General features: G+C 44.4%; 1 protein-coding gene across 1 annotated transcript in view; it reads right to left on the bottom strand.

Moving 5' to 3' along the window:
• Positions 1 to 17,178, bottom strand: part of CA5A (carbonic anhydrase 5A) — a 395,762-nt gene extending 378,584 nt beyond the window's left edge. The window contains exon 1 of the mRNA XM_086945825.1: positions 16,988 to 17,178. Within this exon, the coding sequence (XP_086801951.1) occupies positions 16,988 to 17,114 (127 nt within the window). The 5' untranslated portion in view covers positions 17,115 to 17,178. The remainder of the gene's footprint in view (positions 1 to 16,987) is intronic.
• Between the last annotated feature and the right edge of the window lie 615 nt (positions 17,179 to 17,793).

The raw sequence follows: 17,793 nt of genomic DNA, 5'->3' as shown, positions 1-17,793 counted from the left end.
TCTCCCAAAAGAGTGCTCTTATTTTCCTAGTTATGTCCCCCTCCATCCGGAGCGTTACTTCATATAACTTATGGGGTACACTAACCCTGGTGTTAGCAGTTTCAACTTGAATGTACTCATTCAAGTCCACTGTCTCCAGATGATCCTTCAAGATCTTGCCAGCTATGGTGACGTCTGCTGCGCTGTCCAGCATTGTCTGGGCCCACTCCCGTTCTTGAGTTGTGTCTTCAAGATACTCGGCATGTCTGATTTTTAGACCTGCTACCTTCTTCTTGGTGAATTGGGTTTTCTTATTTTTTGGAACGTGTTGATCGTCTTTGGACTTCATGCTTTCTTCCTTGTGTTCTGACCGTCCTCTTCTTTCTGATTTCTGTGAGGAAGTCTGAAAGGTACGGGAGGAACGATATATCAGTATCTTGATATCTATCAGGTTTTCTCAAATTATCCCTATTTCTGAGGTTATCCCTCTTTTCAGAGGGTTCCTTTTGAGGAGACCTACCTCTAGATTGAGAACGCTTCTCTTTAGGAAGTGTCTGTCTAGTATTTTCCCACTTCTTTTTAGGAGTAGTGAAAGTGTTGTTAATAAAAACCTTTTCAGGACTTTCTGTTAGTTGGAGCTTAACTGGTTTCCCACCCAAACTATCTCTACCTAGCTCTTCATAGGATTTTTCAATTATTCTGGTCAATTCATATGGTTGCTCAGTTACATCAAGTTCTTTAAATTTTTTGCGGATCGCCACGGATGGTGCTTCTCCTTTAATATTAGCTAATATTATAGCTGAGACCTGTTTGAAATCTTTAAGTAATTTCATATCCAGATTTAAAGCAGGCTCTGCCCTGTATTCATTTTGAATCTGTTTCAGGATGTCTGGTATTACCGTCATAGACGGAACCCCATGTGTTTTTGTGTAGATTGCAACAAAGACTGTACCCCATGTGTCGCAGTCTTCCAGGTGTGGTGCGATCCCCATTGGTAAACAGATTGTTAGAATTCTGTGTTTCTCATGAGGTGTACTATCAGGCAATACTGCCTCTATTTCAGTGATTTTCTGAGCTTTCCAGAATGGAATTTGTTCCTTTTTGCAGGCAATTTACCAATGACTGATTGTATAGTCTGTGGTGTAATTTTATTTGTGTTCCCCTGGTAAGGGGCTTGCTGTGGAATCCTTATAGGAGGTTGAACTGTTAAAGTCCGCATGACATATTGAACCAATTGTCTATGTATTTTTATTCGTTGTTTTAGTTGAACTAATAGTTCCGGTCCTGACATTTCTTCAATGGCAGGATGTGGTGTATAGCTGGCTAGTACCGGCCATGTTGCTCCTGGTCTACCTAGTGGACCAAGCCTGGTAATGGGATTTTGATGTTGTAGGGCTCCTTTACACCAGAGCTGATGCTCTTGGTAAGTTAGTGGAATTTCAATGTCCTCGAAATGAACATATTCCGTTGGATTATCCTCTACTTTGTAGAAGTGAAACACATGCGATACTGCATGTGCTTCAGGGAAGATTATCTATGAATAAATAGAATACATCTGTCTGCCGATATTCGCGTGCCTCTATGAAAAATATTACCCTACCACCTCTTGATGATAGGCTATTTTGTATAAGCTTTATAACGATGGTTTTCCTTAAGTTTTCCGGGATGATTATAGCATCCGCGTCGGTTTCTTGGAAACTTGTAATGTTTAAACTCGGTCGGGCTGTAGCTGCAGCTCTACCAGTTGTATTATTGCTACCGTTCTCGGTGTCGCTATCCGACATTTTTTCGGATATCGACATTTCAAGGAAACAAAGATAAGGTGCACAATATTTTGAAACACTGCATCCTTCAACGTTGAATCAAACCAAAAGAAAGGATTGTTCGTCCTACTCAGTTATGGCGGATATTTTATCCTTTAACCCACTCCAGACATCTATTGGAGTATTTTATGGGAAAAAGGGGTCTCTGTGAAAAGCAAGACTGAGTTACTCTAGTATCTAGCGTTAAATTAGTGCCATACCAAATGTTGGGCGCCATGTAGTGTAGTTCTTATATTCCCAATAGGCTCTGCGCATTGAATAGTATATCCTATAGATGTGACGTAGGACTTAGGTCGACTAGGTCTCTATCGAATATATTAGACTTAATTGTGAGTGTCAGCTAGCTCAGAGGTCACTAGAAACTTTCACGAATACACAAGAAGGGATTCGTTTCTGACAACTGCATAAACATGACAACTTTGTTTCCCCAAGATAAAACTGACCTTCAGAGTCCTGGAAACAATAGATAGATATTTCACTCAGTCAATCGTGCATGCTTCGTTTCAACAGAGGTGCAGAGAAATAGAGAGACGGGCGTTTTCAATAAAAGTATTTATTGAACAGTCTTCTTTCTCATGCAGAAGAAATGAACTGCTACAATCGTAATTCTGGCTGTAAAGTATAATGAGTACAGCAAAAAGAGTATTATAAAATAATACTGTAAAAGCATGGTATGGTTTCTAAGCCATAAAATACATACATAAATAACAAAGACTAAAAGTACTCAACTGGTGCTTCTAAAATACGCCTACCCCAATGTACCTAACCTAAGTCTAGTATGAGGGAAGAAGTAAGTGAGGTGTAGCGAAGGTTTGGTTTTCTTTGCCAAGGATCTTACCTAGATTTCTCTTAGGGTCTCATCAGCTCCGTACCTTGGTTTTAGAATGAAGGAGGTCTGGTATCTCTATCTCAGGACTTGATTTCCCAACACCCCGCAAGGGGAGCTTGGAAACACTGGAGCTGGATTCTCAGCGAGAGAAAGGCAGCCTCTCTGTCAGTGTGTCAGCTGGAGGGTCGGCTTCTTTCGGCACTTGCTGTAGTGAGCTGTGTCGGGCAAGTAGATAGTCGAACTGCTCCAAACCACTGTGTGCTTGCTAGGGCAAGTGTGGGCATATTTATACCTTGAAGATGCCTGGTTTAACGTAAAGTTGGACATAATAACGTCACCAAAGAATGCCAAGGGAATGGTAGTTCTTTGAAAACGCCATGATTTGTAGGACAAGTCAATATTCATGAAAGGGGATGTCCCTGACTGTTAAAGACGAGTTTTCCAAGAAATCGTTGTGGCTTTTTGGAACTGGTGGAAGTAGCCATGCCTGTATTTGGACTGCATGGGCTATGTCTAAATATGGGTATGATTTCTGTGCCTATATATGGGTAATGTGAATTATACCTATACTAGCAGCCCGTCCCAACCTTGTCCGGGAGCATTCAGGCTTCCCCTATCCCCGCCTGCCCCGACATTGCCCAGCAGTCCGTGCCCCCGCCCGCCCCGTCCCCCGCCGGCACCGACCCCGCAGCAGCCCGTGCCCCCGCCCGGCCCCGTCCCCCGCCTGCCCCGACCCCGCTCCTCGCCTCTCTACTCCTCACCGCGGCCCGACACCCGTCTGCCCCGACATTGTCCCCGGAGGCTTACCTGATCTGCCGAATCTTAGTTTACCGCTCCTCGCCTCTCTGCTCCTCACCGCCTGTCTGCCGCCGCTCCTCCCCCGCGCCATGTCCGCCTCTCCACTGCTCCCACCGCCGCTGGCCTCACGTCACCGCTCCTCCCCCACGCCATGTCCGCCGCTCCTCGGACGCCTCTCCTCCCCGTGGTGACGTGAGCACGCATGTCACGGCCGGCGCTACTTTTGGGGGCACTACTTTTTTTTTAAATATGAATATTGTAAATAACGTTTTATTTTGACATTTATATAGCCTATAGCCATCTACACACCCCGACGATTTCAACGGTGTATCAGGTGTGTAGATTGGCGCAGTGGTTCCCGAGTTTACCCGCCTCAAAGCCTGAAAGTTCTTACTTTATTATATTAGTATAGATAAGGGAATGAATCGGGAAAATTACACTAGTGTTCTAAAAAGCTATACAACAATGTAGATGAATAATATGAACTTAAAAAAATAAGCAGACAGCAAAAGATCCACCAAGATATAATGAATTTTGAAAAATAGAGGTATGCTTCAGTGAAAACCCAATAAATTAGAACTTATTGTACATAACTGTCCATCAGGCTTGAAATTAAATGAGCCATAACTATAAAACAAATTTAAAGTTCATTACTTGGAAATGTAACAGAACTTAAATTGGAAATATAAAGCTGAAGACCGGATAAATGCACTTAATATAGGTGTGCGTGTCACTGGTTTAAAACAATGAAGAAGTGCGCTGTAATGAATTCTAAAATGTGCTGTGTGAAGAAACAGTAGTGCTCTGCAACAGATTTAAAGAGGTGCGTTATGTAGAAACAGGTGTGCGCATCACCGACTTTCCATCAACACATTTAAAACTTGCAACAGTGAGCATTTAATGAATAAACAGAGGTGTGGGCGTCACCGGCTTTAAAAAAAATTAAGGGTACCCGCTCACTGATTTCAGCAAAATTAACTGGTGTGCACGTCACCGTGCAGAGAATGCCGAAATGTTGGTGCCTGATATCAAAATGGCAGCACGTTGCGTGACCTTGTGTCACCCTGACGTGAGGATGTCACGTGAGCCAAGCTGGAAATCGGCAGGAATGTGAATGGCCGGAGAGCAGAGGAATCTCCAGTGAGGAAGATTCCGAATAGCGCCTGCAGGTAGGACTGAGCGCTCGCGAAGTGACAGTTGGAGAGGTGGCAGGCCCAGGTGAAAATATTTTTAAAGAAAAGAAAAAAAAACATACAACCTGCCACCAACTAGATTGAACGCTTCAGCACCTCAGTCCAAACACGATAGGAAGCACTGCACATCAACAGTGCAGAAGTCGATAAACTCCTGAGTAAAGTCAGAAAGTGCAGTTGTAGGGTGTACAAGGAGATCCCATCCTCGTCGCCAAATGTAAGAATAGGTTCTTCAATGACTCCTTGAACGCATAGAGAGAATAACTGTCTTCTTTATTCTCCAAAAGTACACAGCACAGTCCCAACACACCAGCCTACTTCAGAGGTCTCCGCATAACTTTTGGACCTCGAATAATCAGCTGGAATCCCCCTGTACATTCCAATGATACCTCAAGTAACTATGGAAATGGAATACAACACAGTTTCCATACTTTTTGTTAAAAACAACCATTCCTGAATTGTTAATGGGGACCTGAAGGTACCTTTGTGTGAGAGTAAAAGGAGTGGGGTCTAAAATGCTTAAATTAAGGAGCCACTTGAAGCATCGGGATGAAAAAGATTTAGAACCTGTTAGAACCTGGGGTAGCTGGCCTAGGGCAAGACATGCATTTCAGAGGCACATGTGTGAAGGTTGCAAACCACCCAATAGTAAAACCACGCAATAACACACAAAAAAATAACGCTACACCAAAATGTGGAAAAATAAGCACTGCTTTATAAAAATATAGCTCTACTCTTTGGTTCAGAAATGCAGTTTAGTATTTTACAGCTTGCTTTGAGAATAGATGATATTACTTTCCAGATTACCAAATCAATACATTACTTGCATCAACAGTTAACTTCAATACATATTCAGCTTCAGTAGGAATCACAATTTCAATACATATTCAGCTTCAGTAGGAATCACAATAGCCCTTCTATGTTCTACAATTTCATGACATTACAGTTCAATAAAGAGGGGGAAGCAGAACAGTTGCACACTGAAGACTTCCTCTTTAACTTCCTCCACGAATACCCCTCTGCTCCATACACTTTTCAGTAAAGAGGGTACAACTCCTGAGCAATTGACTAGAGTAGGGAAGATCAATAACCTCAGTTACGCTAGGGACACCCTGGCAAGATCAAAACGAGGTAGGGTTCTTCCAAGCAGTCAATCCCAAAGATGGCACCCAGTAGGATGGCTAGGAACACTCCTCAGACACCTTATTACCAAGCTCTTTGGATTCCTGTGGCCTGTAATCCCTGATGACAATCTGTGAGGCTTCTGGAAATCCCCTCCTGAATCAGAGACTCTATGCTGACAGTAGAGGCTCCCTGCCCTCTGATTTCCCACACCCCCACTCTCCTTACTTCAGTGTGGGTCTTCTAGTCACGTTGGACAGGAATGCTGGAGGTAGAGGGGGAAAAAGAAGCAAAGGAAGAGCTTCTATTAGGCGGTTCGCTTTCCCCGCCGATCCCCTCTGTCCAGCCACGCTCCCACAGTACAGCGCTGGGCGAGGGGCTCCTGTAGCGGTAAGAGCCAAGGGCGCTTCCCGCCTACTCCGCTAAAGGGGAGCTTCTCCGCCTCCCGCCGGGTCGTTTCAAGGTGTCCGTCGGCCTCCCACTGGGCCTGCGCGTCTCCTAGACGCTTCCCGCTTTGTGTCTCAGGCCGCCTGTTCACCGAGGCGGCTCGCCGCAGAGACACGCACTCTTCACTCGGCCACGCCTCCCGCAGGCCTCGCCTCCCGTGGGCCTCGCCTCCTTGGATCCGCCTCCACAACCACAGAGCAATGCAGCGCGGGCGCGAGGGACCAGTGTTCCCGCTTGGCGCCGCGCTGTCACAGCTCCTATGCCGCAGTCTCTCCCCTCACCTGGCTCCACAGGAAGCACTCTCCAGAGCGGAACGCTCACTCCCCCAGATCACCAAGGCTCGGCGGTCACTCGTCTCCCCCTCAGAGCTTCGAGGGAAACACAGGGCACAACACCGGGCTTGAGGCTGCTTCCTCCACAACGCTGGTAGGTGAAGCACTGCCAGGGGGAAATTAGGGAAGACTCCCAGCAAGAGCGTCCCGACAGGGATCAATGGGGCCAAGGTTTAGAGGGGGCTTCCACCACAAGTAGATCGATCTCTTCAGCAGAAGAAGGTGGTTGGGAGGGATTGGTCAGGGGTAGAAGGGGGAACGTCTCCCTGTAGTGGCTGTCTGTCACAAGGACAAACTAACTGCTCCCAGTGCGTCCTCCTCCTTTCACCACTGCCTCACTCCTCCACTCTCTGGTCAACACAAAATGGCTTCCCAACCCCTGCCCTTTTATAGACAACCCCCACAGAGTCCAGTAGGGTCCAGAAGGTTCTGGAAGGCCTAAGGTTATCCTATGGGGCAGTCTAAGGTGTGGCAGTTGGAAACAGTTAGGGCCCTCCATTTTGTGAATTACAGCAGTTTCCTGACAGAACAGGCCTCTGGGCCTGAGGTGAAAAACTATGAGGGACAAAAGAACACCTATCCCCTTGGCCAACACCTATAAAAACTAGTGGACACAAAAATTATTAAGGGTATGAGGGGCAAAAAGGGGACAAAATAAATAATAAATTGGAGGGACTACGCCAAAAGCCAGACAGGTCTAACAGAACCTGATTTAGATCTTGGCGAATCAGGGCTTGCCGTCACTTTTTTTACTGTCTTCCTGCCCGTCAACTTCGCGGTCCGCCTGATGTATCTAGATGTAGTTAGGTCTATGGTCGAAAGACCGCCCAAGACCCAACGACTGCAGCAGAATCGTCCTCCTGCCTCGACTGCATCAGAGGCAAAGGTGTCTTTGGGAGGGAGTCCGACCAAGATGACCGCCGCGCCCATTATGGTGTGCCTTTCCATTGAGGCAACTGTGGCAGGAACACCTCCATACTCAAGTTGGTTGGTCCATCTACTAATCCTGGAATATACAGTAGTTGTAACATAGACTGAGTCGGAATATACTGTGAGGATGTTCCCTTTTCAGGTTCACACTTCCGTTTACATCTTGAACCCCATCATACAGGTCCTCCTTGTGAAGCTATTACTTGACATCATGACTAAGTAACCCCGTTGTCGCCGGACTCTGTGGGTGGACTTTCAACAGAATGTGTATATATTGTTTGTGTGCAATGTTATATGTTAAGAAAAAAGTGCATTGCACATTACCTACATGTACATATTGACAAATCTACAACATATATGTGTAGGGGAGTCATGATAAGTAGTACATACCTGTCTCCACACCCCCATGGTCTCACTTCAGCAGGTTTCCGGTCCCGAGACACCACCAGCACAACAGGAACATCTAAATCAGCTCAGAGCAATCCCGCCAGCCTGGCGGAGTACTCTCAGCCAGCTGAGAAGTCCGCCAAGATGGCGGACCACAGTCTGTTGAGGCCACATTTAAATACTGCAGACGAGATTCCGTCAGCTTAACGGAGGTACTTGGAACTGCTGCAGCGGCAGGACGACGGCTAAATCAGGCCTTTATTATTTTTGAGAGGCAATGTAATGGTGCTGATTTTTGGAAAGTGTCTTTTTAATGGACTCATAAAAATGCCTACACTAGGACCAGTCTGGTTCGCTATTACTAATATGTATTCTTTGAAAGCACTTTTTTCATTATATACATGAGCTCTGGAATTATGTGATTCTTCTGCAGCCTCTGAATTGTTTGCATAATTATGGATTTGCTGCATTTCCCACATAAGCCACCACCTGCTGCATAATCGGCAGATTTTAACAAAAAAAAAGTTCTTTCTAGCTCAAATGGATTTAAAGTTACTAAAAATGTGGGAACTTGTGTGCGTGCAGTGGAAAGCTCTTAGCAAAGGTTAACTGGTAATCTTTCGGTAGGTTATTTCTAGATGTATTTGTTAAATTGGTACTAATGAGGTGAAATCTTTCCCCAGACAGACCTATCATGTGAAAAATGTCAAAAATAATGAAGTTATACTTACAAAAAATGTGCCGCATTATACTGAATAATTAGCCTTTTCTTGCAGATTAATTTGTTTTTTAAGCATACATGCAGGGACCGCACCCCCCAGTTTGAAGGCCTTTGTTTTAGGCCCTCATTTTCACCCATCTTATTTCCCCACCCCAACATTACTATTACTGGGCCAATTGAAATTTACAGGTCACTCATAATTAAAGCATGTAACTCTATGTCTCAATAAGTAGATCTGCTAAATGTGAATTTTTATATACAATCTACGAGTAAACTGATTAATGTCGCAATGCAGATACTATTGTGGGGTGTGGGTGATTCACAGTACTCACATATAATTGAGCATATGTTTAGTTTATCTAATGACTTTCTATCATGAATAAACTTTGCTCAATAATATTTCACTGAAGTAGCACTTTAAAAATTTACTTTTTTCCAGCTGACCAGAACTTTAAATAGGTGATTAATGATAATGGGTCAAATGAATATCCAGTTCAGACTTATGCATTAAAATGTCAATGTATACTGATTTTAATTAAATATATTTTCATATTTTTTCACAGGCCCGCTGTCCCTGGAAAGGGCACACAAGGAGTGGATAAGCAGTCAATGGGATGGAGCAGGCTGATAAGTGTGCTCACAACGTACAATTCGCTGCACCCCCCCCCCCCCCCGCACTGCAACAAGAGAGACAAATGTGATTAATGTGGTTTAACCATGGGCGTAGCCTCTTATTTACATAGTCACATAGTATCATTGTGAAACGATAACCATAGTTAAGCAGACATTATTGTTATGAAAATATAGGACATAAGATCAGCAAAGACATACAATATTGTTATGAGAATGCAGAATGTAAGGTCATCAAAACAGCTAAAAGATTCTGCAGGCAATACAAAGTTGTCTCCACCTTCCATCAAAGCGGAACACTTCAGGATGGAAAGTGCAAGAACGCCCCTTTCCTTATCCATCGCCGACACCCTCAACCAAGGGCATCCAGGGCCTACATGTCTTAGTAGAAACATCCCCTCATCTCTCAGAGGGATGGGCAGGCAGTACCTGCCATTCCATCTCAACACATACACCAGGGCACCACATAACATTCCGTCCTTGATGGGATACCGGTCACCAGAAAAATCCCCCAAAATGCTCAACTCTAGGCATCCTGGGGGATGACAGAAAGGTCCAAGACCACCAGCGGCATTTCCTCCTCCTGCCTGACAAGTGCCCACACAAATCAACACCACTCCAGGGTGAAAGTTCAGTAAATCAGTCCAGATTTGGGGTAGCCCCCATTTCTGCTGCAAGAAATTATGGCAAATCTCCCTTCCTCCATGAGTGGGTGGGTGTGAGAATGCGGTAAGATGGATACAGGTGCATGGTGGAAGGAAAAGAGGGCCTCGCGATGCCTTATATGCTTCTGTCCCAGGTGTCCACAGATGACATCACAGGGAACCCTCCTTCATCGCGACACTGATGAGGGACTCCCCCTTTGCTCCTGCCCGTGAAACGACTAATGGCAACGCTCTGCTATTGGCAGGGGGTTCCTGAACAGAAGCCAATGAGGAGCAACCCACTGTACTGATCTCACTGACACACTCTCACTACGAGAATTTGGGGCTACGAGACATATGACATACCACACTGCCTTTACTTATCATTTAATGGACACATATGTGGTAGGTATGTGATTTAGGTACCCCTGGCAGGAAAGATTAATGAAAAGGGTGCAGAAAGATAGAAGATAGGGAAAAGGCATGAGGAGTAAAAGAAGAGATGTGAGATGGGCACAAAAGGACCTCCATTATCTGACAATGAATTACCAAAATGTATTATTCTTCTTTACACGACATTTTATCTTAATGTATTTCACAAAACGAAACAAATCCTTTTAATAAAAAAAACTCTGACTATATCACATACCAAATAATGTGTTGCTACCTCCCTCGCTGCAAACCATTTTTGGCAATCTGCCCTTACATAGGACTTAAGATGTCTGGACATAAAAGTAGGTACATGTTACCATAGAAGCGAGGGTACTTTATAAGCACTGTAAATAACAGGTGTTACTACTAACCAAATTAATGACACCCTCTTATCAGTGTTAAATGGACTAAAGGCTATGTTGGTCTTGATGGAATTCAAATGTGTGGTCTGCTGGTCACTCCAGATATCAACTGCAAAGGCTTCATTTGCTAAAACACCTTGCCAGCACCCCTGAAGAGGCCTTTATGCCATCTGCGTACATCATAAATCCAACATTTCATAGCGTGTTAGAATACACGTTACACAAGGTGTGCATTTATAAAGGGGCGCTGTCTTAGACATTGGAATGGGAATCTGGCACTGACAACCTGACAAGCTGGCAGAACCCCAATTGTTCGGGTGCCCTTATCTCCTAGGGAGAAAGGGTTTCCCAGGCAACATCTTTAAGTTAAGAAATAACATCTTAAAACTTTTAGGTTTATGTTAAGACTTTTTAAGGGGGCTTGGCTAACTTTCTAAATCTGCACACAAATTCCGTCCGCAAACTCGATTATGCCCATCCAATTCCAAAATACACAAATTGTCCACAATATATTCCTTCTACACTCCTGGCGCGCCCCGCCCTGGATGAAGGGGAAGATGCCATGGAGAGTGACTAACATCAGTGTTTACTCTGCATTCCACCTACCAGTTGCTGCCAGGTTAGCAGACGCAGTTAGCTAAAGTCTTGTGAAAAAGCTTTATTTTTTCCTGCCCACGCCCACGGTCCTGCGGAAAGAACCGTTTTGAGCCGTGTTTATTCTCCCCTGCCTTGGCCTGGCATGACCCGCCGAAAGTTGAGTAATGTTCCATCAAGGCAAACACGCCTTGGGTAGCTGCGTGCCAGGCTGGGCGAGGCTATTGGCGGTGCATAAAGAGCATGCGCAGACTGGATCTCCCTCTTCTTTATTAGGCGCGTTATGCAGCACAAGCAAACAGCCTTTCCGAGTCCCTAGAACTATAAGACACTGTAGTACTTCAGGGCTATGGAGGATTTTACAAACTGCCTGCAGGTGTAGTACACCGAATGCACAGCGGGTCGTGTTTACCATAAAATGTCAGAGTGCTGAGCTGCGCCAAATTTGGCAGCGCCGTGCTCCAACATTTCCAAAACGCAGGGATGCGCCGTATTCACAAGAATACGGCGCACCCCTGTGTCAAAGAAAGCAACAGTGCAGGCACCCTGCCGCCAGGTTGCAAGGGTGCCTGAGCTGCAGGGACGATTGTTTATGTGCAGGAAGGAACACCTTCCTGCAGATAAACAATTAATAATGTCAATTTTCACCTTCCTTGAAAGAGCAAAACACGAGGAGAAATTAAAAATGTATCCTCCTTGCGCCATTCTAATGCCTGGTATTCCATGGAGTTCGAATGTTGGCGCTGCATCAGACTTGTACATCTGGGGCAGCGTTAAAAAGCAATGGGTGCTGCTGTGGAATGCCCACAGCAACACCCATTGCACGACCTGTGCCGCAGAGGACTGCAGCAGAAAAGAGCATATTTACAAGGTATCATTAAGCCACGCAAAGTGGCTTAGCACCACCTTGTAAATATGGAAAATGGTGCTGCGCCATCGGAGGATCAAAAAAAGTGACGCCCAGTGGCCTTGAGGGCTTGCAAATATGCCCCAGTGTGACTAATGGTGAAAGTGACTGAGGGCATACATCCGGTTGTACTGGGTTCCACTGAAAATGTACCTAGTCCTAGGAAGAGTTAGGCTAGGCGTTTGGATGCATGTCTGAATTAGAACATTTAGATAGCACACTCATACCTGGCATGCTTTTCTAGCTGTTGTTGGCCTAATCCCTGCGATTACGATCAATTTACCTTGGGTAGATGTTGAAAGACTGTAAAATCAGCACAGGAGCACATAATAGCCTGGTACCGGAGAATCACTATCAGAATATCGCCTGACTAACATGGCGGCTAGATAAAGTCTTCAAATATAATGTCACATTATAGTTAATAAAACAAACTCTATACCAAGTGGGAGGATATTTTTATAAACAAATTTAGGACACATATTTATGTCAGATTATATTTCTGATGTACAACCATGTACCATGTCTGGAAGACCATTCCAAATTAAGGCTGCTTCGACATAAAAAATCTCTACTTGCCCCTAGAAAAATAATTGAAATGAAAATGTCAAATTCTGAAGGAGTTTGGGGGATTATAGTGACTGATTTTAGAGGTTAACCAGTGAGGTGTTAGTTCAGATGGACATACGTCAGGCAAGTCATTTTAAACGACTGTCTTAATAATAATCTCATAAATTATTAAAAAAGAATTTATGCAACAAAGTCAAATTAAACTGTGAGCAATACAAACGTGTTCAAAACAATTTGCGGTAAAAATAAATTGTATAATAGTACTAACATGTTTTCCAGATTGCACAAAACATTAATTCATGATTCTTTTCTATCTATAGATTTCCCCTAGTCTATTTCGCAATAGGAGGAAGGATTCGCATTTAGAATGAAAGATGGTGAGTGTGGCAAAAGTCTATTCTATGTAGTTATTTGTGGTATACTTAGAAGCTTTCTTTTAAATTGGAAGAATGCGTAAATACAGGCTCGAAAATTAGAACGTAAAGAGTGTTGGCTAATAAATTAGGACTGGTTCAAAGTGTAACCTGGGGTCTTTTGAGCACCATACCGACCAAGAAAATGGGAATGTATTCAGATATTTCTGTTGCCTTCTTATGCTTATTTGACACGCTTCCCTGTTGGGCAGTGATCCTCTATCAATTGCATAGGCATAAATTGATGTCAAAGAAACTAACATTTGCTCACTATCGGTAGCTTGGCCTGAGCATCAAGACAAACCCGGAAAAAGAACCTGGTGCCACCACCTGCCCAGGAGGCATCAGTTTAACAACGCACTGTGTGAGCTGCTCAGACCTCTTTTGTGTATGGACTCCATTCATGATTTCAGCAAAGCCCCACTGATCTTTTTTTCCCTTACATTTAAGAATCACCAGGATGAATTTCACCTATTATGGATGGAATTGAGGTAGTTGATTTTAAGAGTTCCATTTAAGCCTAAAAACATATTACATTCTAACTTGGAGGCATTAAGAAAATAGGTAAAGTTTCTTCTGTAATTGTGATGCAACAGTTAAGGTAATATCTTTTGTCTCAGCATTTTCAAAAACAGCCTGAAAAATGCACAAAATATGGGAGTCACATTGGTACCAGGACTGAACAGATATACCCATCTCTGAGAGGCCAGGGGGTCTTCACTGATTCCCAGTAGAAGGTAGAATCGGGTCGACAATTCTGTGTTTGTTACAAATGCCTTCAGGTGTCACATCAAGTTACTGGATAAATAAGGGCAAGATATTCATCCTCAGAATAACTCTTTGTTCCTTATGAAGAAAATACATATTTATAGAGAATTTTTCAAGTAGGGGGCATATGAAATGTGAAACTTTTTTCATGAAGCATGTGTAATGTTTGCAAACGTGCACGATTCCCTGTGAGAAAACAACAAAAAACTGTTTCGAAGTGGCAATATCGAATTTTTGACGAAACGTCTCTCTACAAGACATATTCTACTCAAACCAGTCTGTCATGGGCAAAAAACATGAGCAATTTTCAGGTATAGCAAATGGCCAATATTTTACCCATTTTAAATAACACGAAATTCTGGAATGGTGCAAGATTACACCTGGGCAACAAACATTTTGCACAACCCTAATTTAAAGTTTAGCGCCACGAAGACTGTGACATCTGGGTGCATGAAATAAGAATTTTCCATCATTGAATCTACGGCAGGAGAGGAACAGCAACATATTTAAATGCACTCTTAATACATTCTCTTCTAAATTGCTCCAGGTAACTCTTCCTAATGCTTTTCAATTTTATCAAGCACCTTATGCATGCTCTGAATAATAATAACTGTGCACTGTGTTTACGGCAGGAGAAGGTTTTCAAGCATTTGTATGAATAAAATACACATCACATGGTATGTAATGTCATTTAATGTAATTGTGTATTTATAAAGCGCTACTATCACTCCTAAGAGCATCATGGCGCTAAGCGGAAAGCAACGCAGCTGATGAACACATGCTAGACAACTGGTGTACGCGAAGGAAAAGGGATTAAATTAAATTTCTGCATAAACCATCCGATGTTGTGAAGATCCAAGTTTTTAGGGCCCTTATGCATACAACGTGTTACAATGGACAACTGTCATCCACATTCTGCGTATTATGCTACTTCTTGCACAGCTCCTCTGCTTCAGACATCGAACACATCAAACACTGCCAGCACATCACCCATGCCTGGATGCCCAGCCCACCCCTGAAGCTTAAGCCAATCAAGACAGAGTTCCTCTTATCTCCCAAGAATAACAAACAAGACACAGTACAGCCCTGGCTCAACGGCATTATACTTGATGGCTTTGAACTTTAACTCTCACTGGATGCCAAGTTATTTGGGTTTGCCCTGGACACCAACCTCACCCTCAAGGAACACACTGCCAAAAAAAGATGGCTTGGTACCAGCTCTGTCTTACAAAGAAAATCAAACCGATTCTTCCAGAAAAAGCCTTCAGAACTGCTGTTTGAGTCCTTGGATGATGGTAATGCCCTACACTTTGAAACCCCAGACTCCACCCTGGCACCCTTTAGTGGCATCATACACTCTACAGCACATTTGATCCAGGGCCTGAAGACATATAATCCCATCATCCCACCCTGATGGAACTCCACTAGCTCCTCTTGCCAGCCCGCACCATCTTCTATACCAGCTGCATCATTTACCAAGCCATCGCCACCAGGACCCAAGACAAGCTAACCATCTCTGGTGGTTCTTCGCACACCCGTAGCCACGGCCAATAGAAGGCGGCAGACTAAGAAGTGTGAAAAAAAAACACATAAAGCAAGTGGCCTTTTCCATCTATGCACCCAGTATCAGGAACAACATCCCCATATCGATCCAGACCAACTCAACGCTGGTCCAGTTTAGGAAAGAGTTGAAGTCTTACCTCTTTAAAGAACACTACATCACAAGGCGTTAACCATCCACACTCAACATCCTTTCCTATTATTCATTGGCTTTAAGCTTGTCTTTGATCATGTACAGTGCTCTGCTGCATTTTTGCTTGGTTCACACAATAGAAATACCACATACGTGCATTCAGTGTTATGAAGCCACTTTGTGCCTGGTTGGTTGATTATATGTCATTTTAAATGACTAAATACTTAAATGGAGAGCATTTAAGTACTGCAAACACATATTGACATTAAATGATGTGATTGATGCATGAATGTTTGCACAGTATTATTGCTTCTTCATTGTTACGCAACTGCCTTGTGCTAAATGGGCCTGATCTACATAGAGCCTCCGCAGTCGTGGTCGAGGCCCTGCCGTCGATGCAGAATTTCGACACTGCGGAGATTCATCCACGAGCCTGGAACCTCCATCACGACTGAAGAGAACCTCTATGAACCAGGCCCTATGTGAGGAAACTAAATGAAGATGGGGTACTCAATATGAAATGGAGCCATGTAGAATCATAATTTATCATTTCAATAACTTCCCAACTGATTCCCCTACAAACCCAACAATTTGCTACTAAATTATAAATGACTAATTAAATACAAAAAAATACATAATTACACGGTAAAACTTACAAACTACACTACAAATATAAAACAATTATTTTAAGAATAATAGTACCAAAAAATACCATAACTAATGTAGCTTAAATTGATTTAAAAGTGATATTTAACACAACTATATTAAAAGAAAATATACTATATCCAACGAAATTTTAAACGAGATTATATATATTAAAAACGATATTTTTGTTCTTTTTGTCCCTCAATATGTTTTATTTGACGATATTCGTGACACATTGTTGCACCGCGATATTTTTTAAGCAATATTTTCCCCATTCACTGTACACAAGTGAGTTACACAGATAATAAGATGCACGACTGAATAGGTACTGGCATGGGACTGGGTGCACGGCTAGCTGCACAAGTAACGAGAGCACTGGAGGTGCGCAGGTGAAATGCATAAGGGATGGATAAGTCATAACGCAGTACAGCCTGTGCATATGCTGGCTTTACTCTCGAATTGATCACTCTGCGCTGGTGAAGTCTCAGAGCGGCGCCCTGTGTGTGCACACCCTGCCCTCACTCTGCACAGGATGACGTCTCAGAGCGGTTGGTACCCATCCCTTATTGCGCGTGCTGCTCTCGGTCACTCTTCACTGGGCAGTTTTAAACTGGTGTCTATGCATTCGTTGTCCTCACTCTCCACATGATAACCCCGTACCCCGTGTGGACACTGAGTTATAAAGTGCCCCCTCTGTGCCTCCCTCACTCTCCTCTGGATGCAGTGCTCTGCACTCAGTGAAGTGTTTGAAGTTGCGCCTCTGGTACTCACATGCCGCCTTCTTGTGCTGGAGGGCGCTGGAGCAGGCTGCCAGGCTGCAGGCTCTGACGGGAAAGCCGCGAGGATCCCGGACACCCCCGAGCAGTGCCCGGGGCAGCAGCTTCACGAGCGATCGCATGGTGCCAGGTAGACGTGCCTCAGCAGTCTCAGGCAGGGACTCCCCAGACTGGCAGCCTGTCCGGGGCCCTGGTGCGCTGGGAGCCGAAAGCCACGCCCCTGGACTGACAGCAGAGATCGGGCGCTGCAGAGTGTCACGCAAGAGGCGGGTTGGGAAATCACAGACCACAGACAACGCAACTGCACAGCTTGTCAGCTACATAGAAGTGACTGACAGGTCAAACCCAGGCACAACCGAAAAGGACACCTGGGGACCATCTCTGACAAACAAGAGGCGGTCAACCCGGGCACTGGCATTTACTGCCTAGCCCGCATCACTAACTGCCCACATCCTGACGTATTGCCTACAGACTGATCCTTGTGGGCAGATACTGACACCATCACCGCAGCAGACGGTGACACCAGCTGCCCAGAGACACTAACATTGACTGACTGCTGGCGATTGATCCAACTGCCCGCACTCTGTCCGTAGCTGCCTAGAGGTTCACAGCAAGTGCCTAGAAAACTGAACCTCGTTGCCCAGACACTGCTGGGACATACACGAAGTCATCAAACAGTGGCAAGCGCCGTGCATGCACTGGCACTAACAGGCCACGGAGAAACAGAAGCCAACTCCACCAGTCACCTGGTTGGTTTGGCCAACTGCCCACTCAACCCTGTAGGAAGATGAAGACACTATG

This window comes from Lissotriton vulgaris, chromosome 12 (assembly GCF_964263255.1).
Source record: "Lissotriton vulgaris chromosome 12, aLisVul1.2, whole genome shotgun sequence".
Taxonomy (NCBI): Eukaryota; Metazoa; Chordata; class Amphibia; order Caudata; family Salamandridae; genus Lissotriton; species Lissotriton vulgaris.
This window is presented reverse-complemented; position numbering and strand designations above follow the sequence as displayed.